At 54.5% G+C, this 24,779-nt stretch overlaps 3 protein-coding genes across 3 annotated transcripts; 1 reads left to right on the top strand and 2 right to left on the bottom strand.

Annotated features, from left to right (window-relative positions):
- Window positions 1–7,016: 7,016 nt before the first annotated feature.
- Window positions 7,017–9,452, bottom strand: TWNK (twinkle mtDNA helicase; the record flags this gene model as incomplete). The annotated part of the gene is made up of 4 exons (XM_080695090.1): window positions 7,017–7,173; window positions 7,435–7,542; window positions 7,786–8,026; window positions 8,213–9,452. 4 exons carry the CDS (start codon window positions 9,450–9,452, stop codon window positions 7,017–7,019), a joined length of 1,746 nt encoding a protein of 581 aa, XP_080551216.1.
- A 730-nt stretch (window positions 9,453–10,182) lies between these two features.
- MRPL43 (mitochondrial ribosomal protein L43) lies at window positions 10,183–10,866 on the top strand (the record flags this gene model as incomplete). The annotated part of the gene is made up of 3 exons (XM_080694955.1): window positions 10,183–10,313; window positions 10,411–10,517; window positions 10,625–10,866. 3 exons carry the CDS (start codon window positions 10,183–10,185, stop codon window positions 10,864–10,866), a joined length of 480 nt encoding a protein of 159 aa, XP_080551081.1.
- Window positions 10,867–14,494: 3,628 nt separating this feature from the next.
- SEMA4G (semaphorin 4G) lies at window positions 14,495–23,604 on the bottom strand (the record flags this gene model as incomplete). Its single annotated transcript, XM_080694954.1, is given in 15 exon segments — window positions 14,495–15,324; window positions 16,991–17,052; window positions 17,203–17,214; window positions 17,216–17,373; window positions 17,504–17,619; window positions 17,857–18,079; window positions 18,202–18,346; window positions 19,028–19,197; window positions 19,276–19,445; window positions 19,641–19,754; window positions 19,902–19,995; window positions 20,105–20,203; window positions 22,930–22,992; window positions 23,241–23,389; window positions 23,481–23,604. Coding segments are annotated over 15 exon segments (2,529 nt in total).
- Window positions 23,605–24,779: the final 1,175 nt, after the last annotated feature.

Raw genomic sequence — 24,779 nt, 5'->3', positions numbered from 1 at the left:
CCAACTGGCCCTCTGAGCCATCTGCTAGAAAAGAGGTCACTGCTTGGAAAGGGTTGGCCTCCAGCCCCCCAACAGTTACTGGGGTGAGAGGTCCAAACCTACAGTTCAGACCTACACCGGCTTAACAGACAACATTCCACTGCCTTTCTCAGGGTCACAAATATTTTCACCTTCTCGAAAACAACACAATCTTGACACCCAGACGACCTTTCCCATACTCAGTCTCATCCATCACGTGGTTCCAAGTTTCTTCTTTCCATAATCTTCCAGGACAACTCACACTGGCACACTGGTGGTGTGCCCTTTCAAATCTCACAGTCCTTGGCATCCAGACATAATCTTAAAACACTCTCTTAAGCATTCACGATTGTCTTATTCAGTCACTCAGACAACTTCTTATACACACACATACATACACACACACACACACACACACACACACACACACACACACACACACATCATATTTCACAAACCAGCACACAGTCTTCCCCTGAGGGGTCTCTGTGACCTGGTCAGATCAGCTGATGCTGACACCCCGGGCAAGGCCAGCCTCCCGCCGGTGCCCCCTCCCCCTAGGGCCAAGGCCTGCCAGAACTGGGCTCGGCCCCAGGAAGGAGCATCCCCCCCTTCCAGGCCACAGCCTGGCCGGCTCTCAGCTCTATTTTTAGCTCTATGGAAAGGGTTGTTTTTCTTTCTTTTTCCCTGGAAAGGGAAACATAGCGTAACCACCCTCAGACTCGCCCCAGACCCTTAGCTCCACAAGAACAGACTGAGACCCTCTCTCCAGTAGAGGCCCCCCTCCCGCCTTGCCCTGGTCCCTGCCTCCTTGGGCACCAAGAGCCTCCTCCCCTTTCTGGCATTCTGCCCAGAAGCTCAGGCAGCAGCTGGGCTCAGCGTGCGCGGGGGCTGGGGGCGGGGAGGGAGGCATAGGGCTGCAGCCCCCTCCCTCATTCCCGGGGGGGGGGGGCTCCTGTTCTTTCCTACTGGAGGAGCCAGGTCCTCTCGGCAATGAGGGGTATTTACTTTCATGCATTCCCTGTAGGGAGGAGAGTCTCCTGCTTTTGCACGGGTGGACTTTCGGTGCCGCCGACATTGGGAGGAGGAGCTCCTAGGCTTGCAAGGGGGTGGAGGTGGTGGTCGGAAGGGCCCGCAGGCAGCTGCTCTCAGCGCTGGGGTGAAGGGGCGGAGGCAGCTGTCCACTGCCATCGGGCCTCCCTCGAAACCTTCAGGGATGCGGACTTCAAGAATACATTCGGGAACAGGAAGGTGAGGAGTCCACGTAACGCCACCCAGCCTACCAGTCTCCCGGCCTCCCGGGCTCCAGGGGACGTTGTACTCCCGTTTCTGGTAGAGGGCTTGTCATTGCTCCAGGCGGAGAATGGAATACAGCTCCGCACCGGACCGGGCAAACTCGCCCTGGCCCGGTCCCCACCTTGTGGTGGGACTGGGGGAGCACAGCCTGCGGGTCCGCGAAGCAATCACGTGCTCGGTGCCTGTTTACATCTGGGTCTTCACCTGCAGGCGGCGGCTGGGAAGCAGGAACCGGCGGGTGCGTCCCACCCGGTCCGCCCCGCCGGTGGGCACCGGGAAGCCCTTTCCCCCACCCCAGCCTAAACTACCTGCTACCCCGGCCGCTGGGGTCGGCGCCGGCCGGTGGCTCTACCCCTGGGACTGTTAGGGTGCCCCACTGGGAGTGCCCTTCCCTAGCGCACGTGTGTTCGTGTGCCCCAAGTGCGTGCGTGGGTCTGTGCGCGCGGCGTGCCGGTTCTTCGGTGTGAGTTTCTGTGGCGCTTTGCTGTTCAGACTCTACGCTTGCGCCCAAGGAATAGGGACCCCCTTCCCACCCCAGCCCCCATCTTCCCCAGACGCGGAAAGTTCACTTCGGAGCGAAACCGTGCGGGCGGCAGGAGTTCCGACACCCCGCCGCCCCACCACTCACCCAGCGCCACCTGCGCCGCCGCTCCTGCTCGGGCCGGGCTCGGCTCCAGCGCGCCCACTTCCTCAGCCCGAGAACGCCGGCTTCCCGGCCAGCTCTGGCTCCCGGCGCCCGGCGCCGCGCTCCCGGCCCGACCCGGTGGGGCGGGGCGGGGCGACGGAGACCGCGCCCCCACCGGGGAGGGGAGTGGTCTGCTGAGCGCCCCCAACAGCCGACCCAGTACCCAACCCCAAAGCGGCTCGACGGCGACCCGGGCCTGCCCCTCTAGCCTCTGACTCCACAGCTTACTGGACTTGGCTTTCGATTTGGGGAAGGGGTGGGCAGCACGTGACCAGGAGCTAAGCCACCTGGCTGCCCTGCGAGGTTTGACTGCCACCCCCCTCTGCCGGGTTCACTCCCCAAACACAGGGAAAACCCCTAGAAGGCAGACAAAGAAGGCTCGGGTTTCACGAAACAGCCCTCCCCATTTCACTTGGGGCTGTCCAAGCAGAACCAGCACCACCCCCTTCTCCGGAGTAGGTGGCTGCCCAGGTGAGCCAGCTGCCAGTCCTGGACCCCCCACAGGGCAAGGCTAGGCTTCCCTTAGACTCATAAAAGTCCCACCCACAGGCACAAACAGGAAGTTGGCCTGTATTGCAGGGAGGCACCAAGGGCTCCCTCCCTCCCTCCCTGGCACTCGAGGCAGCTCGTGGGAAGGCAGCATACACATATCTGGGCCATATTTGCATATTTGGCCTGCGGGAGACTCCTGTGAGTTTAGTTTCTTCTCAAACCCATCAGTGGTAGAGGAAGACCAAAGCGGCTGGAGACCAAAGCTTCCCCTCACAGACATGTGACACACACACCGACACTGTTGGCTGAAAACAGGGTTGCAAATCCAACTAGAACGACCCTACTTGGCTAGTCCTTTACTGAGCTCTTAAGAGATTCTTTTATTTTTGCGGTACTGAACATGGAACCGAGGGGCATTCTACCTCCAAGCTAAACCCCCTGCCCTATTTTTTATTCTTTACTTTGAAACAAGGTCTCACCGAGTTGCAAAGGACCTAAGTGGTAGCTGAGGCTGTCCAAAAACCCTGATCCTCCTGTCTCTGCCTCCCTAAGATGCACTATCACACCAGGCTCAGAGATTCTTAATTAGTTGAACATGCGCTGAATCTGAGTCCTGTTCCAGGAAATTTTCCTCAAGCCACTTTGGCTGAGCGCATGGCCAGTAGCCTCCAGGGACTCTCATGCAGGACCTAAGGATTCTTCTCCTTGCTACCCCATCTGGCTTTCTAGGCTTAGGGGCCTCTGAGCCATCTTGATGTGGGGCAGTTAAGGCAGGTATGGCCTGGAATGTTTGTGGAGGGGGTGGGGCCGGGGCTGTTAGCTTCCTCTCCCCCTGCCATTCTGGTTTGTGCTGTGTGGGGGTGTCTACTAGGAGGGTGGGGCCAGATAGGCAACTGCCTATCTACCCCTCTACCCCCAATTCACAGAGCCCTCCCAAAGGCTCCTTGCTGGAAACCTTTTAAAGATTTTCTGAAAACCAGACATTTATGGAAGACTAGAATGTGGAATCCATGTCCTTATAGGTAAGACTGCTCTGGTATTGTACATCTGGAAGGCATGGCTGACATTCACTGTTGCAGCCCTGGAAGAGGCCTAGACCAGCTGACGGCTGGGAATGATTACTGCAGGATTAGGGAGGCCTGGCTCCAGCCAGTCTGGGAGAGACCCCCAAGAAAGCAAGCCCTGGAGGAACCCACCCCCACCCCCAGTTCCTCACAGAGCACAGCTCTGCAGCAGCTTTGCCTCAAGGTCCATTCCAGGAGGTATTTGTGGCCAGTTTTCAGAGCCTTCCACAGGGCCCCAGAAGCCCCTCTTGGGTTGACTGAAAGACCTTGATAGCTGTTTCCAGGGAGAGAGAACCTCCCCCTAGCTGTACAAAGGATTCTCTCCAGCACCCCTCTCAGAATATCTTAATATCTCACCACTGTTCCAGGCAAACCCAAAGGGAAATTGGGACTTCAGAATATCAGAGGAAGTGAGATGACAATTAGGAATATTTTTGACAGGGTCTGTGGATCATGTATGTTTACAATCTTCTGAAGGACTTGTTAAAATAAGGATTTCTGTCCCCCTCCTCAAACTGCAGAACTAGAAATGTGCTTGCAGGCTGAGGGAGGGAAGAGCAGGGCCTGTGTTCTGCATTAACAAATCCCCAGGAGTTTTGGCATTTAGTAATGTAAGGAAAACATGAGAGGCTACAGGAGGGAAATGGATGGAGGAGGGGTAGAGGTAAGAATATGCTGGGCCTTGAGTACACACTGATGGAAGTGAGCGGCTCAAATCACAGGAGGAAGAGGGACAGCTGGTCAGGCAGAGCCTGGGCATGTGGCCCAGTGACCCACAACTCTGCCAGGAACCTCATGGAGACTCTCAGAGAACTTAGCACACCACTCTGTCATTCCTAGGCCAAGAAGAGGTGTATGGGAGGAGGTGGATGCAAAGACCACCTTTTAATGCCCCTGCTTACTTGGGAGCCCACAGCTCAAAGGCTGCAAGTGGGGGAGGGGACTCATAAACTCCCAATTCAGAGAAGAAAGTCCAGTTACAGATTGGGGTGACACCTGGTGGATGATTAAGAAAAAGCACAGAAACAAAGGCAATGGAAAACTTTTTTTTCCCCTCCCACTAAAACTGGAAAAAGTTCTACAAAAAGTCTTAATGCAGGCTGTCTGAGGCAGCATACAATAAAACCAGTGTCCGGGGTCCAGGTGGCAGGCACACTGGGCCCACAGCTCCCTTTCATGGCTCCAGAGTCAGGCAATCCAGCATGAGGCAGCTACCACCGCCTCTGAGGCCTTGATATTACAGGGCTAAGCACCGAGGATTTTACATTTATGACCTCATGCCTGGCTCTACAAAGTGGGAAGCAGAGGGATTTGACACCCACCATGTCATCCTTTGGCTCCAAAACTTTAAGCAGTTTCAGGAAGAAGTCCCACTCCAGGTTGAGGGGCCTGATGTCACTGCCTTAAATTTGACTTGCTCAAGCCAGGCGTGGTAGTGCGTGCTTGTAATCCCAGTACTGAGACAAGAGGATCTCAAAGGTTCCACGCCACCTCTGCTACTTAGTGAGGATCTCAGCAACTTAGTGAGACTGTTTCCAAGTAAATTATAAAATAGGTCTGGGAGTGTAGCCTAGAGGTACTAGGTTCCATCCCCAGTACAACAACAAAAATTTGCTCATTCCCACTGCAGGGCTCTATACTTGTGCCTCTGCCCGGGTCCCTTTCTCTAGAAGTTCCTGTGACCCACATGCCCTCTGCTCAGAGATACCTTTCTAGACGACTTAATCTATACTACCCTTTGAGTACTTTATCATTTACTATTTTCTTTATGGCATTTTTTTCACTAAAACTATGTTTTCTGCTTATTTGTTCATTGTCTTCTTTCTTCCACCAGAACACAGGTTCTATGGAAACACTTTATCTGTCTTTTCAGTGCTCTAAATACATAATCTTGAATAAAGCTTGGCACACAGTGAGTCTTCAAAAAGCAAAGCTGAATTTCTTCCTTATGGAACCCTGCCCCAGGCTGTGACGAGATCATAACTCAAGACTAGGACGAAAGAGCCGTAGCAGAGGGCCAAGGAAGAGTGCAGCCCAACCTGGCCCACTGGGCTTATTTCAGTGACCGTTCTGCTCTGCCTTTACCTGGAGGCTTAGGGATATCTGGCTGGGTGTCGGGGCCTTGGCCTGAGTTAGTCTCAGAGTTCTGAGGAGTAGCCCCCTTTTTGCCAGAGGAGGGCTTTTTGGCCCCTAATCCATTGTCATCCTTGACCTTCTTGAGCCGGGCCTTGCTCTTTGGAGGGATAGAGAAGGTGAGGGAGCTCTTGTTGAATTCGAGTGGGAAGACACCTATGTCTCCGTCAAAGCGGTTCTTGGACACCTGCAGATACCGTTTCCCTGGCCCAGTTACCAGTTTTCTGTCCTGCAGGATCATTACGTTGTCTGCTTCTTGGCTTGCCTAGGGGGCAGAAAGAAGGTTTAAGTAAAATGACATAAGAGTGAAGCAGAAAGAAAGGCTGAAGGTTGGGGAAGAAGTGGCAAGATCGGGAAAAGGAAAAGTGCTCCCCCATCACCAAAGCTCTTTAAACTGGCCACAGCTGGGTCGCAGGTTCACCTCCAGCCTCAGCAACTTAGGCCCAATTTAGTGAGACTTTGTTTCAAAATAAAAAATAGGGCTGGGACTGTAGCTCAGAGGTAGAATGACCCTGGGTTCAATCACCAATTCTACAAACAAAACAAAACAACAACCAAACCAGACCAAAACAACTGACCCAGGATGCTGTGGCTACTCAAGTCTGATTCATTTCCCTGACAGTAAGCTTGCTACAGTCTCAGATGCTGCTCCCTCTACTTGCAACACCTCTCTTCCAAAGCAGGCCACCCTGTCCATCTAGCTTCTCACCATTCAGGCCTCAGCGTAGACATCACACCTCATCAGAGACTATTCTCCATCTCTTGAAAAAATTACCACTGGTTTTTCACTTCTGCAGTTTTCTCTTTCCTCTCTGTTCCATTTTAGCACACAGTTGGTGCTCCTTATTTCCCCATGTCCAGCCCAGGCCTACCATGTAATAGGCACCCCGTGCACCACTGGAAGCCTCCAACTGGGCCGCTCCTGATGCCCAGAAGGCCCTCCCATTCACGCAACAACCTAACACCTACTATCTGCCAAACCTTAGCCCAGTCTTTGTTTACACTTCCTCTGGGAAGTCTCCTCAGATGTCCCAGGCTGACTCAGACCAGTTTTATCTTTGCTCCACAAATACCTGTGCTGCCTATCATAGCTCTCATCACACAGTCTTGTTACTGTCTCACTGTTTCCCCCACTAGAGGACATGAGCTCTTGGAAGTAAAGAACCGACTATCACCAGCCTTTGTATTCCTGGGACACGCATTCCTCATGTAGTCACCCCAGAGGCACTGCCTCCTGCCTCTTCCAGGAAAGTCAAGATGATCTCAGGATGACTGCTGGCTATCCCTGGTCACACGTGTTCCCTCTGCCCTCCAAAGCCTGAAGGCCTTTAAAGCCCACTTACTTTGGCTGAGCCAAAAATGGATGCTGTCTGCAGTTCCTTGTCATCGTCCTCCTTCCGCGGGTGAATGACCAGTGTCACATGGCAGTTATTGTCTGTTGCAAACTTCCGAAAGGCCCCGACGATGTAGTCTTGAGCTGCAATCCTGTTTCCACCCCAACAACACAAACAGGTTACTGGACACAGTCTGAGGGACAAGCACATACACATACTCTTGATCCACTTCCATCTCCTCAATTCCACTCTATACCTCCCTGTACCCAAGAACTCACTCAGGTCCCTACCATACTTCCTGCTACCACCAACCTCTGAATCATACACAAGACAAGAGAGCATAGTGTGTGTGTCTAGAGGCCGATGGCCTGAGAAAACACGTGTTCAAGTTAAAACAAGAAGAGGGTGTCACCTGTCTGTGGACAGCTGCTCGTGGCCCATCATGAACTGCAAGTTGTCAATGACCACGTGACAAACGTCATAGACATAGACCGCATGTTGCATTGTGTCTATAACAGACCTGGGAAGAAGAAGCAATAAACTTGAGTTGATTACAGATAGGCCCCCAGACACCCCAGGCAGAAGAGCTAGCATTCCAGGAACTCAAGAGTTGTCTGTTCTTCTGTCCTCCTATTCTTTGAAAACCCCAAGCCTATCTAAGAAGTCCTGGAAGGAGTTCCCACTGGAGCGGAAGAGGGAACGAAAGTGCTAGATGCCAGGGTTTGTCCGAGAAAACCAAGCGGCTGCATTCTGAGGATCTCACCTGATGCTCTGCTGCCCGTGGAAAGTCATGAAATAGAGGGGCAGGTCCTCAAAGCGGTCGGCCCACTCTTCATATTTGTCTAGTTCTTCTTCCAGCCGCCCCAGAGCAAACTGGGTCAGCATGACCCGGGCCAGTCTCACGTTGCTGATCTCAAAGCTACCCCACAGTGTGTTCACCCCCTGGGTACACAAATCCAGGGCATACTCACTGATGAATGTCGTCTTTCCACTGCCTGTCGGCCCTGTAGGGGGAGTGAACACAGCCTGGGTGAAGAGGAAAGTCCAACCCTTGAACCAAGACACTGATCACGGCTTTAAAGTTGGGAGGGGGAAACCTCCTTTTCAATATTTTCAGTGGCTCAACCCATATGCTTTTGTCACCTGATCCTCTGCCCCTTTACCACAAGCAGTGATTTCCCAAAGGTCACCTGTGAAAACTGTCAGTTCGCCCTTCCGATGTCCCTTCAAGAGACGATTGAGGTCAGGGAAGCGGTTCCAGCGGACACCAGCTGCTTGCTCCACATTTGACAGTTCTCCTAGCACCTCTTCCCGAAGCTGCCGGAAAGACACAATAGACTTGTGCCAGGCGGGCAGGGCAGTTCGAAGGATACGGGAAAGGTTTAAGCCTTGGTTTAAGGCCTCTAGGGGACGGGGCTGTTGGTCCCCAGGCCGCACCAAGGAGCATCGCTTGGGGTTCAGTTTTCGGGCAAACAACTTGGCAGCTTCCCAAGATCGAAGGTCATCCCCTAGCCAGAACACTATTCGTCGAAACTGTTCGAGGTAAGGGAGTAAAGCAGGGGGCAAGCAGACAATTCCTCGGGGTAGGGCAAGGGTGGGCAGCCCTGTCGACTGGGTCAAGGCCAGGCTGTCCAGCTCACGACTGGTCAGGACCACCTCAGCATCTCGACGGCTAATCAACGGTAATCCAAACAAGTTGTTATAGGCACCAGGCCGGGGAATGGTGGTCTCCACGTACTGTACTCCATCCCCCTGGCCCTCTGCCCCTAGTAGCTTCAGGCCTCGCAATCCTAAGCCCCCAGGCGAGAACCAAGGGAAAACCAGACTGCGAGCAGGTCGCAGATACCGCACACTGAAACGTTTGAGTGTGTCATCTGTCACCTTGGTAAGGCCAAACATCACCCGAGCCAACTGGACCTCCTCTGGGTCAGGCAGCTCCGAGAGAGGTATTGCTCTGTCCCAGATCCTCCGGACCTCCTCAATGTCCTCAGCTTCTGGGGCATCATTAAGCAGGGCCCCCTCTCTGGCCCCATTCCCTTGCCCCTCCACACTGGCCTGGAAGTCTTCCCAGCTCCCCTCTGCTAGACTGGTCATGCAGAGAAAGCGGCCTGTGGTCTTGTCAATGAAGAGGCTGAAGGTGGTAGCACTGTTCTGATCCTTTTGCTGTGAGGACCCAACAAACGGGCTTGGTGCTCTAAGGCAGCTGTGGCCATCTTGGAAGGGGATCCCACGTGTCCGCAAATACTGGCGGATTTCAGCTGTAGTTACAGTCAACACTGGTACCTCCAAGGCTGGGAGCGCCTCTTTCCTGTACCGCCTACGAGGAGGGCCTGGGGCCAAGCTTCGGGGCAGACCCCTCCGACCCATCCATGCCCCACGCAGGGGCAGCAAGATCCGGAGTGGGTATGCACCTCGGACGAGGACCCACATTCCTAACAGAGTGGAAGTCACCACCTTAAAAAGCCTTAGATGCCTGGGGTGGGTGTCTTCATTAGGTCAAACCTTTGGGAGCATCCCACAGAGCTCACTGTGCCCAACTTCTTTCTCTCCTCAAACTTCTCTCATAAACACCCCCGTGATTCCTCTCTGCCCTCTCACCGCTGCCACTTCACATCCTTGCCACCTACACCAGCACGTTTGTCCCTCTGTAAAGATTCCCTCGCCTCCGAGTAAGCTTCTCTCCACCGTCACCTCACTTCTGTGACACTCTAAGGTCCTTTGCTCATTTGGTTTCTCTGTATCTATCATCTCTTCGCCTCGACCACTCGTCCACAGACTCTCCCCGTCATCCTCATCGCTACTAACACGTGCGCCTTTTAGTAGTCCCTGAGCTCCAGGCCCTGGCTGGAGACCTCTTTCCCCACTCCTTCCCCTCACGGGGCCCTGCTCGCGGCTAGGGCGCCATCCTGAGCCAGGGAGCTCGCCCGCCTCTCGGCCCTCCCGCGTCTTCTCTCCGTTCGACCACAAGGATCCGCTGCCTGGCCGTGGCCCAGCGTCACCACTCCCGTCCCTTCCCCTTTCGCCCGCAACGTGGGTCGTTAACACGCGCCATTAGCCGTGACCCCGGAAGCAAAACGTTCCCGGGAACGAACGCCCCCGGAACAGGAAGCGGGGCTCGGCCCCAGCCCCGCCCTCGCCTCGGCGTCCGCGGGCTGCAGCCATGACCGCGCGCGGCACTCCGAGCCGCTTCCTGACCAGCGTCCTCCACAACGGGCTGGGCCGCTACGTGCAGCAGCTGCAGCGGCTCAGCATCAGCCTCAGTCGCGACGGGGCCTCGTCCCGCGGCGCCAGGTGAGCCCGGGAGGCGGGCGGGGGGGGGCGCCTTCCGGCAGAGGGCGCGCGGGTCAGGGGTCACGGGTCACGGGCTCACCCTGCCCGGGTCTCTCAGGGAGTTCGTGGAACGCGAGGTGAGCGACTTCGCCCGACGGAACCCAGGGGTCGTCGTATACGTGAACGCGCGGCCGTGCTGCGTGCCCCGAGTAGTGGCGGAATACCGTGAGTGGGGCCGGGTGCGGGCTGGAGGGCGGGATCCCGGCTCAGCCCGCCGGCCCCTGTGTCGCACACCTGACCCGTGCGCCTCCGCTCTCCCCTCCTTCTGCTAGTGAACGGGGCAGTGCGGGAGGAAAGCATCCATTGCAAGACGGTCGAGGAGATCGCGACGCTGGTGCAGAAGTTGGCAGACCAGTCCGGCTTGGACGTGATCCGCATCCGCAAGCCCTTCCACACGGACAACCCTAGCATCCAGGGGCAGTGGCACCCCTTCACCAACAAACCGACAAACTTCCTCGCGCTGCGCCCCCGGGAGCTCGAGGATCCTGCCTCATCCCAGGCTCAAGCACAGTGAACTACCAACTTCACTTGGGCTTGAGACTGCTGCCTCAGTAGAAATGGTTCATCCTCTTTGGGATTGCAAACTCAGGCAGACAAATGGAGCCCACTACTGGAGACATGACCCAGAAGGCCTTGGTTGACATAAAGAACTGCCTGTTTGTGCCCACGGCTGGGGCAGTGGTCCTGTGTGTCCACTAATTCTAATCAGGTTGGCATCCCTGAAACCTGAGATGATGGACCTTCGCAAACGTAGTATAGGGTCTTTGCTTTCTGAAATCCAAATTGATAACTATCTCAAGACACAGTGAGGGGTCTCAAGGCTGACTTCTGAAGAATTGCTCATGACCTCTTGTTACAACCATTGACCCTAGAGGAGCTCTTCTCTGCTGTGGCTTGCCTTGGGCCAGGCCCCTTATGTGAATGTGTCTGTACAGCTTAGAAAACTGTGGTCATTAAACCCACCCAAGATTACACTTGAGGTCTTACTTCAAAAATGTGTGCATCCTTTTTTTTTTCTTCAGTACTGGGGATGGAACCCAGAGACAGTCTACCTGTGAGCTATACCCCCAGTCCTATTTGTAACTTTTTTGACATAGGGTTTCACTTGAATTGCAAAGGGCCTCACTAAGTAGTAGCTGAGGCTGTCTGCGAACTGCAGTCCTCTGGTCTCAGCTTCCTGAATGCTGGGATTACAAGCATGCGCCACCACGCCCTGCTTTGTGTGTGCCTTTTTTTTTTTAAATTAATTTATTTTTTAAATTGGTGCATTGTAGTCATATATCAATCACATTGGAGTACAAGACTTGAGAGGATATACAAGCACACATCATCCAATTAGCCCTCCTCCAGCCCCCATCCCATTCCCTCCCCCTCCCTCCTTTGTGTGTACCTTTTAATCACAAGCCTAATGTCCTACTATCTAAAGCCAGAAGCAGAACATAGAACTCTCAGAGTAGTTTATATCAAAGCAGTGTAATCAATTTAGATGTGATTCCTGGTGAGTCCTGAGTGATTCCCACACCAGGTAACAAGATTTCCCTGGTCCCAGATGTACCTTACCTCCATCCCCAAGACCCCTCAGTGCAGAAATGGATCCATGTCTTTCTTTGAATGGGGGTGGAGTAGTAATGAAGATTTTTTTTTTTTTGGGTGGTACTGGGGGTGGAATCCAGACGCTTTCTACCTCCGGGCTATACTTCCAGACCTATTTTATATTTTATTTGGAGACAGGGTCTCACTAAGTTGCTGAGAACCTCAGTAAGTAACTGAAGCTGGCTTCAAACCTGTGTAATTCTCCTGTCTCAGCCTCCCAAGCTCAAGTAAATCTGTCTTCTAGGTATAGTTTTTAAAAGGCAGGGAAAGCAGGTCATGGTGGCACATGTTTGTAATCTAAATACTTGAGAGGCTGAAACAGGGAATTGTAGGTTCACAGCCAGCCTCAGCAACTTAGGCCCTTTGCAACTTAATGTGTGTGTGTGTGTGGGGGGGAGCTCCGAAGTAGAATGCCTCTTAGTTCAATCCCCAGTGTAACAGAAAACAAAAGGCAGGGAAGCCAGGTGTGGCAGCACATACCTATAATCCTAGTACTTGGGAGCCTGAGACAGGAAGATCCAGGTTTGAGGTCAGCCTCAGCAACTTAGGGAAACCTTGAACAAATTAGTGAGACCCTGTTGCAAAATAAAAAGTAAGGAGCAGAGTAGCTCAGAGGTAGAATGTCCCTGGGGTCAATCCCTACACCAAAAAAAAAAAAAAAATCTAGGAGGCCATATGGGAATTCTTGAGCTGCTGTAGTTTTTGTGTCACATCTTTTATCACCATGATAATGAATAATTTGAATCTTAATAAAATGCCCCGTATGCTGGTTATGGTGGAGCATGCCTGTAAGCCCAGTTACTTGGGAGACTGAAGCAGGAGGATGGCAAGTTCAAGGCATCCTAGGTTACTAGGTTACTTAGTGAGACCTTATCTCAAAGAGGGCTGGAGATAGCTCAATGGTAGAGCACCCCTGGATTCTACTCCCATTGTTGAAAAAAAAAAAACAAATGAAAGCACCTCTTTCTGCCCAGCTCATCCAGGATGGAAGCTGAGGAGTTTGCATGTGGTTGTATAAGGAGCAGAGCCAAGCCTGGATACAGAAAACACTGCAGCTCATCCACACGTTCCAAGTCTGTCCCCTGGTGACCAGGGGAGGTCAGTCTAGATGAAACAAACTACTCATAGGTGTGAGGAAAAAGGGTGTTTATTAACCAACGTCAGGGGAGGAGCTGAGCCCAAGCTCCCCACTCTGTCACATGCCTGTTCCGCCCACCTGGGGATGAGCGGGGCATTCCTAAAGAAGTGCAGCCGTTCTCACAATAAATACATTCATTGTAGGGTGGAGGTGGGAGAGGTTGGGTGAAGGGCAATAAAAACCCGTGGATTCCACGTTCTCAGCTACAAAAATAACAGTCATCCTCACCCAAGGGGAATGGGGGAGCTCAGTCAGGACTGATTGTCCCTATGGGCCTGGAGACTTCAGAGGCCCCTGGCCCTGAAAGTGCCCCGGTGAGGTAGGACAGGGGTGGGAGCCAAGCATCCGAACTCCCAGCCGCTGCCCTTTGCATAGTTCCAAGAACGGGCTTCTTGTGCCAGGTGAGATGACAGTTCTCTCCTTCCCCTGCTGTGGCCTAGAGGAAGCAAATGCTTGGTCCCCCACAGGGAGGCTGGCTCATTGAGTGCAGTGGTGGTCACCGTCCTAAGGGTCTGCGAGGACTGCTGAACGGGAGGGGGGGCTCCTTTTGAAATGTCTGTGGACCAAACCTGACAGGTCCAAGGCAGCAAGGAGAGGCTCAGAGGATGCAAGTGGGTGGAAATGTGAGCACATGTGATGCAGGTGTGTGTTTCCACATGTGCATGGGGAAGGGACATGCCTGGAGCTGTCACTTCCGTGTGACCAAGGGGAGTGGGGGGCTGACTCACAAGGGCTGCACAGGAGGGGAGAGGAGGGAGATGATGCAGTCTTACCTCCTATGCTGGCCTGTTCCCAAGCTTTGGCCAAAAGGGTCACCACATGAGGCTGGGACTGGGGCAGGAAACTAGGTAGGGATGTGACGACTGGTAGGGCACCCCAAATCCAGAAGAAGGGATGAGACACAAGAATGCATGGGGGAGGGGGTGCTGCAGCCCAGCTGATGAACATTCTGTGTGCACCTGTGAATGTACGCAGGGCTCAGGTGGCTGGCAGAGGTCTTGTCTGGCTTCAGGACTACCTGGCACATGGCCATGCAGAGAGTGGTGGTGTTGAGGCCATCTGGACCTGCAGAGCCCTACCTGGAAGGAGAAGGAATGGTTGGGCAGATAATGGGACAGGAGGAAGGAGCCCCCTCCCCCCAAGCATTTAAGGGGATAGGAAGCACGCCTGGGTCTGCAGAGCACCTACCTCTGAGGAGCACCGGTGGGCCTGGGCTGCTCACATGTAGGTCTTGGAGACTAAGGGGGAGGGGGGCTTGGACTGGGCCTGACTCTGGCCAGCCCTACAGAGACATCAAAAAGTTGGGGGAAGGGTACGGTGGGGGGGTCTGAGGGAGCGTGGCTGTGTTGGGGAAGCAGCAGCCCAGCCCAGGGCAGACAGCGGGCTTGAAAGAGCATTTGAGAGGCTGAGCTCAGACTGAGCTCTCATCTAGCTGCTCCACGAGCTGCGTGTGCTTCCTCTTCTCCAGGATGCGGCTGAGTTCCTCCGCGAAGGAGCAGGGCCCTGCTGGCACCCCGTTGTTACTCTGCCTCAGGAGCACGTAGCTATTGCCATTCATCCTTCGCAGCCGGCTGGGTAGGGCTACCAGCCCATTGGTCAGCTCAGCCGGTGGCGGTGGTGGGGGCGGGGGCGGTGGGGCTGGGGTGCCCTCCCCAGGGATGATCTGGAGGCAGCTGCCCTCTAGGCCCCCAGACCCCTCCCCATCATCACCCTCATCCTCCTCTCCAGGACACTGGCCGGAGACTGTCTGAAGCTGCACGGCAGAGCCCCCTGCCCGGCCAGCCCGGCCCAGTGAGTATTTCCGCCGGCGTCCCCGTCTGCCTCCCCGCAGACAAGCCACGTAGAGGAGGGAGAGGGCCAGGATAAGGCAGAGGCCACCCAGTGCAGCGATGGCGAGGACGTACAGCAGCCTCACGTCGGGTGCCAGCTGTGCCCCAGATGTAGCGGGGGCTTGCGGAGCCGGGGCCGGAGTAGCCGGCCGGACCGTGAGGCTATAGGAGGCCAGCAGGGTCCGGAGGCCGTTCTCCTCAGCATAGCAGCCATAGTTGCCACTGTGCGCGGGCTGGATGTCTGTCACCAGCAGCCCGTCCACGCCCACGCGGTAGCCATCCTGCCCATCGCTCAGGCTCCTGCTCCCGTTGAGCAGCCACAAAGCCCGGGCCAGGTTGGACGGCTGGTCACAGGGCAGGAGGACATCATCACCACGGAGCACAGAGCGGGTCTTCAGTGGTGGCGGTGGCCCTGGGAGAGGGTGGAGCGGTGAATAACTACCTGCCTCAGGGAAGGCGTTACAAATAGAAGCCAGAGCATTCGCTGCCAAGACCCTGGCAGCAGGCATGGAATCTGGAATCAGTGACGGCTGACCAAGCCTATGGGTCCCCCATGAAGTTCACGCTGCTCTTCCCAGGAAGCAGGCAGTGTCTTGGCTGGTTCCCTTCTCTGTGCTCCCATCCTTTCCTGTGATTTCAATGCCTGCCATCTGCCAGTGACTCCTGATCTCTGTCTACAGCACAGGCCTCTCTCTGAGTGCCAGACCTGAATATCTACCATGTACTGGACATTTCCACGTGAGGTCTCTTGGGCGGCTCACTAAGGTCAGACCCCTGCTTCCATCTGTGCCAGGCCCTTTCTTTGAATTGCCACGACCACGAACAGCACCACCAGCTACTTCCCTGCCTCACCCTGGAGGCAGGGAATTTCCCTCACCTCTCCTTCCCAGCTTTGTACCCAGCCCTCATCAGAGTCTGTCTCAGACCTGTTGACTTCTGTCTTTCCACACCTGCCGGCCCACTCGGCTCCATCATCCTCGTGGGGTGATCCTTTAGAAACACAAACCTGACTGCGCCACTCTCCTACCTAAAACTCTTCAGAAGTTTCCTGCTGCTTTTCAGCTAAAGAGCAAACTCCTCAGCACGGCCCCTGCGCACCTCTCTGACTCTTCTGATGCTCTAACATGCCAGGCTCGCTCTGCCTGGGTGTCGCCCTACCCACGCCCTCCACTGGCCTGGCTAACTTGGGGAAGACAACACGGCAAAATGGTCACAAGCGCAAACAGGAGTCTCACCCTTGGGATCAGGTTGAAATTCTGACCCTGTAGCTTAGTAGCTGAGTAAATTTGAGCAGTTTACTTATACTCATTGGGCCTCAGAGAGGTTGTCCCTCAAAGGAATAAGAATAATGGCACCTGTCTTATAGGGTACTGTGAAAATTAATGCATATAAACGAATGTCAGTATTTAGATCAGTACTTGGTACATAATAAGTACTCAGTACCTATTAGCTATGATATTAACTTTTGTTCTTCTTTCAGATGTCACCTGATCTTCCTTGGGGAAATATACATCACTCTTCTGAACTTTGTCATAATTATAATTTTCTTCTTTTTTTGTGTGTGGTCCTGGGGATCTAACCCAGGGCAATCCACCTTTGAGCTACACTCCCAGATCTGTTTTATTTTTTATTTGGAAAATAGGGTTTCACTAAGTTGCTGGAAGCCTCGCTAAGTTGCTGAGGCTGGCCGCGAACCTGCAATCCTCCTGTCTCAGCCTCTCAAGTACTGGGAGTATAAGAACACACCACCATGCGTGGCATAAATGTTATTATAGATAATTATTTGTGTGATGATTTGAGTGTCTACTTCCCCCACACCATCACTTGACTAGAAGATCCAGGAGCAACAAGAGACTTGACATGTTTTCCCAGTGCTGGGGTGGAGCCCAGGGCCTCACACGTGCTAGACAAGTGCTCTACACTGAGCTACACCCCCAGCCTGAGACCTCATATCTTTCACCTGTTTTGGAGTGGGTACCTGCTGGCCTCCTATGTACCAGGCTGTGATGGGTCATCCTCACTGAGCACACCCATCATGCAAGTGACAAGCCAGACACACATCCAAGAGTGTCACTTACCTATGTCCCTGCTGCCCTCGCAGCCTCTGTTTCCTCTCTCTATGTCCTGTATCAGTGCTGTCCTGGGGACAGAAGATCAACGTTCATGAACAAGGGGAAATCGGCTTCAGTTTCCCTAGTGGAAAGGTCAACAGGGCCGATAACTAGCCTCCAGACTCCTACAGCTGGCGGCCTTCCTCCAGTCCAGCCACAGTGACCCTCCCCACCCCCACCTGCTACCCTGACCTGTTAGCTACGGTGGTTGCCATGCAGGCGTGGGTGCTGGGGTCCCAGCCGCAGTAGGGATCCCGTGCTAGGATGCAGTCATAGCAGGAGCGGTAGCGGGAGCAGGTGGACAGTGGTAGCTGGGTGACGCCACTAGGGGCCCCCACGTAGAGGCTGTGCTGGAAGCCAGAGAAGACAGCTGTCGGCAAAACCCTCAGTTCCAGTTCTCAAACATACACAGCCTCTGTCCGCCGCCCACTCCCTTCCCTTGTTTGAGCAAGGACAAAGGAAGGGTCCAGTCAGGGGTACCTGCATTGGAGAGATGGCTAGATTCTCCACACTCTGGGGCTCCTTGAACACTTGAACCTCTTCAATAATATGCATCCCAGAGCTCAGGACTACGGCCTTGTGGATCCAGCCATCAGCTGGCATAACAGGGCAGAGGGTTAGATACCAATAATGGGATCTGCCCTCACCTCAGCACCCCACAAGGGGACTAATGGGAACAGCTCAAGACTCATGGGATCAGGGACAAGGATACAGCCAGTAGCAGTGGTCCCTCAGGACACTGGGAACGCCAGGACAGCCATGGTAGGAGTTACTGGGCTCAGATGCATTAGTGATCAAAGCCAATAGGGATCAAGAATTTAGGTCAGAAGCACCTGTGCCCAGAAAGAGTAGGTCATAGGTCGCTCCAGCAGGTGTGATGACGGGCGTCCCTGTGAGATGTGTGTAGCGCACATTGCGCTTGAGCAGCAGGGGCCGTCCACGCGTGGGTACCACGGGCCGAGCCATCAGCGGGTGCAACTTCACAAAGTCCAGGACCAGGGATGGCAAGTCTTGGGATGAGTTGTAGCCTTGGTTGCGCAATGAATCTGTGATGCACTGGGGTGGGGAGTGGGGAATGGGAACCTCAGGACCCTACCACCTCCTCCCTCTCCACCAGGCCAGACCCTCCTGCTCCTCCCAGAGTTCTGATTACTCATCACTGGCCCCAGGGTGCTCACCGAGCCAGGCCTGGGCTCAGGCACCCCTCCCTCATAGCGGCCCCAGCGCCGGGCACCATCCTGATACTCCATGTAGGGGCCTGCGAAGACAGCCTGCATCTCAGCCAGGTCATAGCGGCAGATGGCCGAGGCCTCCAATGTCTTCCTAGGTACGGGAAAGAAGGGAAAGGGCTGAGTCCCACCAAGTGAGACCTGCCCCCAACCCTGATTGCAAGACTATAGGGCTTGTCTCGTGGTCAGTGGGCCACTGCAGCCTAGGCTTTTTTTTCCCCCCTTTTTTTCCCCTTCAGTACTGGGGATGGAACCCAGGGGCCTTCTACCTCCAAGCTACACCCCTGGTCCTATTTTTTAGTCTTATTTTTATTTTTTGAAACAGGGTCTCACTGAGTTGTGAAGGGCCTCACTAAGTAGCTGAAGCTGTCCACGAACCGCGATCCTCTTAAATGCTGGAATTACAGGCGTGTGCCACCACGCCTGGCAGCCTAGGCTTTTTTCTTTTTTTTTTTTTTGGTGGTACTGGGGTTCCTGGGAGCCCTTCTACCTTTGGGCTACACTCCCAGACCTGTTTTATATCTTTTATTTGGAAACAGGGTCTCTTAAAACAGAGCGGCTGACTTCAAACCTGTGTGATCCTCCTGTCTCCGCCTCCCAAGTGTGGGGATTACAAGCGTACGTCACCATGCCCGACAGCCTAGGCTTTCTCGATGTGCCTGCATGATCATTTTGCAACCAGCCTCCCGCACAGGGGACCTGTCTCATCCTCGCTGAGCTCAGCTCCAGTCCCGTGTTGTCCTAGCTCCAGGCCTCACACTGTCCCTGCACTCACCACTGTGTGGTCAGTGTGAAGGCCGCGTAGAAGTGTGTGCGGGCTGAGGTGGCAGTGTCCAGGCTGCAGACCCCGCGCAGCGTCTCATACTGTGGAATGTGGCAGATGAGACGCGCCTTCAGGAAGGATGTCCACTTCTTCTGCAGGATCTTCTTCCCTCCCAGGTCTCCCTGGGGAGGTAGGAGTGGGGTCAGGGGCCAGGGCCAGAGGTCCAGCCTCTACCACATGCCAACCTCAGCCCTTCCTACCTTGCACACACGGGCCACTCGGGCCACGCGGTGGCTGTTGCGGCTCTGAGTGAAGCTGCTGGAGCCTTCCTCCGCAGCACGCTCCGTGAAGAAGTAGTAAACCTTGTCATCGTCACCCACGGCACTGGCCTTGCTCTCCCGCACCAGCACAGAGAACACGAACTCAGCATCTGTAGGCGGGAACAGTAGGGTAACTTCTGAGACACGCTGGGACCTCTGCCCCAGCCCATCCCTCCCTCGACCACACACGGGTGGAATGGCAGGCTCACCTGGGGACTTGGGGATGGGATGGTCAGCTGCCCAAGGGAGTAAAAATGAAGAAGTAGACCCCTACCCCCCATCATCCTGTGCCTCATCCTCCTAACCATTGAGCCAGTGCAGGGGTGCCTCCTCCGTTCTCAGAGTGTGTGGGTGGCGGCTCCGCCGGATGTCAGGAATGCTCCGGAACTCGTACCGTGTGGCCGTGTAGAGGCCTCCGTCTGCAGCAGGGCCATGCCAGACACGAGATACATGTCACATTCATCAGGGTGTGTGCACACGTGGGTGGCAAGTCCTAGTGACAAGACCCACATCCTAAACAGCCTCCCTGCGGGTGGGGGCGGGGGGGGGGAGGAGCGCCTGCTCACCGATGATGAGGCCCGTGAAGCCGCGGGCGGGGTCATACGGACACTTCTCCTTCCCCTCCTCAAAGCTGGTGGGCAAGGTGAAGGCCTCGGCATCCTGGGAGTGAGGTCCAGCGATAGTCAGTGGTCGCAAGGACAGGCAGGGGCTGCGGCCCCAGGTTAGCCCAGCCTGGGGTCAGCAGTCAGCCCTGGGGCGGGATACTCACAATGGCTGCGCAGAGGGGCTGGAAGGCGTGAGTCCCACAGGCGTAGAGGTGGGTGGCATTGAGCCGCTGGAGGAAGCGCACGTGGTTGAAGCACTCGGTCTGCAGGACAGGGCGGGCGGGGTGTGAGTGGCGGGGCCTCCTCCCTTAGTCTAACTGTACCTGAGTCTCTCCCTACCCGCAGGACAGACATTCCAAGATGCTCAGGGCTTCTCCGTGCTCAGAACAGGGAAGATTCCCTGGAATTCAGTCCTTGGTCTCCAAGAGACATGGCTCTCAGGTTACTTGGCATCACTCTGTCGGCTTTTCCTGTGTCTCCTGCAGTTCCCCGGGCTCCCACCACGCTGAAATGCTTACCCCCACTGAGCTCCTACTCAGCTGGGCCTCTTTCCTGGAGCTCCCTCAGCCTCCCCCTGCTATCCCAGATACACCAAAACACCTTGCCGGGAAGCAAGTCCATCTCCTCCCTCCTAGCCGGTACCCAAACCTGCTCATCCAGTCCTTCCCACCTCTCTCACTGCATCCATCCTGTTCTCAGGCCAGAGCCAGGCGTTGGAATCATCTCTGCTGCCTCCCACTCCCTCACCTCCGCATTCAGTCCCTCGCCAAGACCCATTCTTTGTCCTCCGTGGCTCCTGAACTTGGTCTGTTTCACTCCCTCCATTATGCTGCTCAGTCTAAGTTACCCCCATCACCTCTTCCTGGGATAAGAGTCCCAGCCCCCGACTGCCCTCCCAAGCCCCTGCCGCTCTATCAAAACTATTCACCAAAGGAGGAATACTTGTGCATTGTATAAAGTTCAAAAAGTACAAGGGGGTATGTTGTGAACAGCCTCCCATTTACCCCTGTCTCCCAGGTGGCCTGCAAAGGGGACCACTGTCCAGAGTTTCCTTCCAAAGATACTCCACCAGTCAACACACTCCCACTCCCCTCCAATCCACTTCCCAAAGCACATTTCACACATGCAAATCAGATCACATCACCAGTACCCTGCAAGGAGTCCCAGGAGTCCCTGGCCCTGCGTGACTGGACCCCGCCCCTTTCTCTTCACTTTGCCTGTTAATGATTCCTCCTCCTGCTTTTTACTTAGGGTTTGAATCCACACAGACCTCCCTGTTTCGATCCACTCCCTCACCTTCTACGGCCCTCTAGCACCTGTCTCTCCCCTGTAACCCTGCCCAGGCCTCCTTCCTCTGACCCACAGGGTGACCAACCTCACCACTGCTTTCCTGCTTCCACACTCAGCCTACTTTAGTCCACCTGGCACCTGGGGCCAGAGAAATATTCCTGCAGTGATCTTTTCCTAAGATGTTTACATTTAGCTAGGCATGGGGGTGCATGCTTGTAATCCCAGCACTTGGGAAGCTGAGACAGGAGGATCTGGGTTCTTGGACAGCCTCAGCTACTTAGGCCCTGTTTCAAAATAAAAAATAAAAGCCGGGCATGGTGGCTCATGCTTGTAATTCCAGCGCTTGGGAGGCTGAGACAGGAGGATTGCGCAGGTTCGAAGCCAGCCTCAGCTCCTTAGTGAGGCTCTCAGCAATTTAGTGAGATCCTGTTTCCAAATAAAATATAAGATAGGTCTGGGAGTATAGCCCGGAGGTAGAAAGCCTCTGGGTTCCACCCCCAGTACCACCAAAAAAAAAAAAAAAAAAAGAAAGAAAGAATAGTGCTGTGGTGTAGCTCAGAGGTAGAATGCTGGGATTACAAGTGTGCACTACCACGCCCAGCTATTCTTTATTTTGAAACAGAGGCTCACTAAGTCCCAAAGGATGTCACTAAGCAGCTGAGGCTGGCTGTGAGCCTGCAATCCTCCTGTCTCAGCCTCCCAAGTACTGGGATTACAAGCGTGTGCCACCACGCCCAGCTAAACCCTCCTTTTGAAAACTAATATTCCTCAGAACATGCTGTGGGAAGTGTTCTTTGAAGTCTTGCTACCCAAAGTGTGGTCTGGGAGCTAGTCTCATCAGTTTCATTTGGGAGCTTGTTCGAATTGCAAAATCTTGGGCCCTTCCCAGACCTACTGAGTTAATTAGCTTCTGCATTTACAATATATCCAAGTGACTCACATGTACATTAAAGTGTGAGGGCCTCTAAGGTATCAAATTGTGAGGGTGCCCATTGTCACAGAATAAAACCCACCCTTCTGCTGGGCATCATGGCCCTCCAGGACCTGGGTGCCACCTACCTCACCAACTCTGCTTTTTACTTACACTGCACCAAGAGGCAGCTTTGATACAATCTCCCGGAGGTGCCTCTTTGAATGAGCTGTCCCAATATCACCCAGACCCAATGAATCAGATTCTCCAGGCCGATGGACTTTGTGAATTTTTTTTTAAGCTGTCCAGATAGATCTGTTACATAAACAGGCACGGGACCCCTGCAGCCACACTGTTCTTTAGGCAGAAAGGGCTGGTGCTTCTCTAATACCCTCCAGAGAATACTGGTATTTGAGCTAGTCTTACAGCAAAGTCTCATTTTTATGATCTGTAAAGTGAAGGACAATTCTACTTCATAGGGCTAATTTAGAACTAGGTGAAGATAACAGCTAAGTCAACATTTACTGGAGGTTACTTATTGTTATCATGATTATATTTGGAAGCCCAGAGGGGATTAAGATGCCATGACAGGCCACACTAACAGGCCACCAGATGGTTGGGCTGGAAGGGCTGTGCCCAGAGCCGGCCACTCCAGCAGCACTCCCAGTGTTTATCGTGGTTGTGCAATTGACTGGCGAGTCTTTATCACCCCATCTGTGTCCCTACCAACCCTGGCATCCCCAATTAAGAGGGAGAAGAAAGGAGCTAGGGACAAGGCAGACCACATACCTGGTTGTTTTTCCCTTTTTGATGACATTTGCTTTGCATCTCCGGGGAGGCCTCCCACTGGATCTAGCAAGGGTGAAGGGAAGAGGCTGAGGCACTGACTCTAGTACTCGTCACCCACAGGGCCAGGCAGTGGGGCTTCAGAGAGTTGGGGGAATTGGGGCAGGGTGGATTCCAGAGGCGCTGGATGGAACAGGCACCCAGGCTGGGAAGGGTATTGCTGTCCATGGGAACGTGCAAAGCTGGCAGCTCCCAGGAAGTTGAGATTCCTTGCAGCTGGATGAGGCTGGAGACCTGAGATTTCAGGGACTGACCTCTTTGTGAGCCCCATCGCCTATGTCATGGGCACTGAGGGAGAACAGGGCTCCTCGCGCTCCCACTAGCAGCCTTGCTGAGGCCTCTTCCAACAGCAGTGTTGAATAGTTCTGGGCTTGGCCCCTGAAGTGCCGGGTCCCAGAGAGCTCTGAGGAGAGTGGGGGCAGGGAGCCCAGTTTGGTGGTGGCCTCCTGCCTCCAGTCCCTGACGCTATGATCTTTCAAAGGTGAGGGTCTTACCTTCGTAGGGGATGGTCATCCGTGGGGTAGCATCTAGTTCTCGGGAAGGTCTCCGCAGAGAAGGTCCAGGCACAGCCGTTGCTGCAAGGAGGCTCAGGAGGAGGGGCCAGAGCCTCCCCCACATCTTCCTAGGGAGGCCCAGACTGACGATACCCCCAAGTGGAGCCAGGGCCAGAGTCAGGGTGGGGGGAAGAATAGTCACAGGGGTCAAAGTCCAGGGAGATCACGTGGAAGGCCAGGGGTCATGAGGCCATGGGGGTCAAGGAGTCGTGGGGCCAAGGAGGGTCCTGGATTGGGGGGGACATGGAGCCATAGGGTTGTGTGGCCATGGAATCACAGCTAAGAGTCAGAGGGAAGCAGGGATCACATGGCTTTCTGCATCAAATGCAAACTCCATGGTAAAGGAAAGTTGTGGAGTCATAAAAGGGTTGTAGGTTACCAATAGGGTCACCTTGCCCCCAACAGCAGGGCTGGTCCTGGTTCTCTGAAGTCTGTTTTCTGGAGGAAAAATAAAAAACAGGGAGAGAAAAAAAAACCAGCCCTTTGATATGTGTGTGGGTGGAAGATGGACAGCATTAGCCAGACTTCAGGGGGCACCAAAGGGCGGAGGCTCAGCGTCCACCGCACTCCCACGCCAGGACTGACTGTCACGGTCCATCTCTGCTCTGAAGTTGGAGGTTGGGGTGGAACTTGTCCTTTTCACAAGACCCTAGATGCTCCCCACCCCAGACCCAAGGTCATACCCTCCTCTGGCCAGGTCAGAAGCTCTGTGGGAGCCTCCCCTTCTTGGTGGAGTTTGGTTGGGTTTTCAGAGAGAATACTTTCTCTTCCATCAACCAGCAGCAGCTGCCCCTGCTGCCTGCGGGGGTGCCTTATGCAGCAAGGCCTGGGCAGCGATGTTTAATGGGCCTTTGTTAATTCTGTCCTGTTTTCCTTTTGTTTTTTCTTTTCCTTGGCCGAGAGCTCCCTCTGGAATTTCTCCTTAATTAGACACTTCTCTTCCTCGGCATTCTTTTCCGAGGGGGTGCACATCTCTGCCCTGCCTGTGCGAGTCCGTACTGTACCCTCTGGCTGGGCACCCAGACGTGTCCCTACCTGCTAGCAGGCACTCACAGGCACAAGGGGTGGGAGCGAGGTGTGGGTGTCTGGGGCCCCCTAGCTGCACAGGTGTTGATGTCTGTGCTCCCGCACAAGCTGTGGAACACAAGGGGTTAACTGAGCCGTCAGCAGTGAGAAGAAGGTGAACAAGGGGATCCCTGAGCTCCTGCCACTTCCCTTGGCACACCTGGGAGCCTGTTA

Source organism: Muscardinus avellanarius (assembly GCF_963383645.1).
Source record: "Muscardinus avellanarius genome assembly, chromosome: 4".
Taxonomy (NCBI): domain Eukaryota; kingdom Metazoa; phylum Chordata; class Mammalia; order Rodentia; family Gliridae; genus Muscardinus; species Muscardinus avellanarius.
This window is presented reverse-complemented; position numbering and strand designations above follow the sequence as displayed.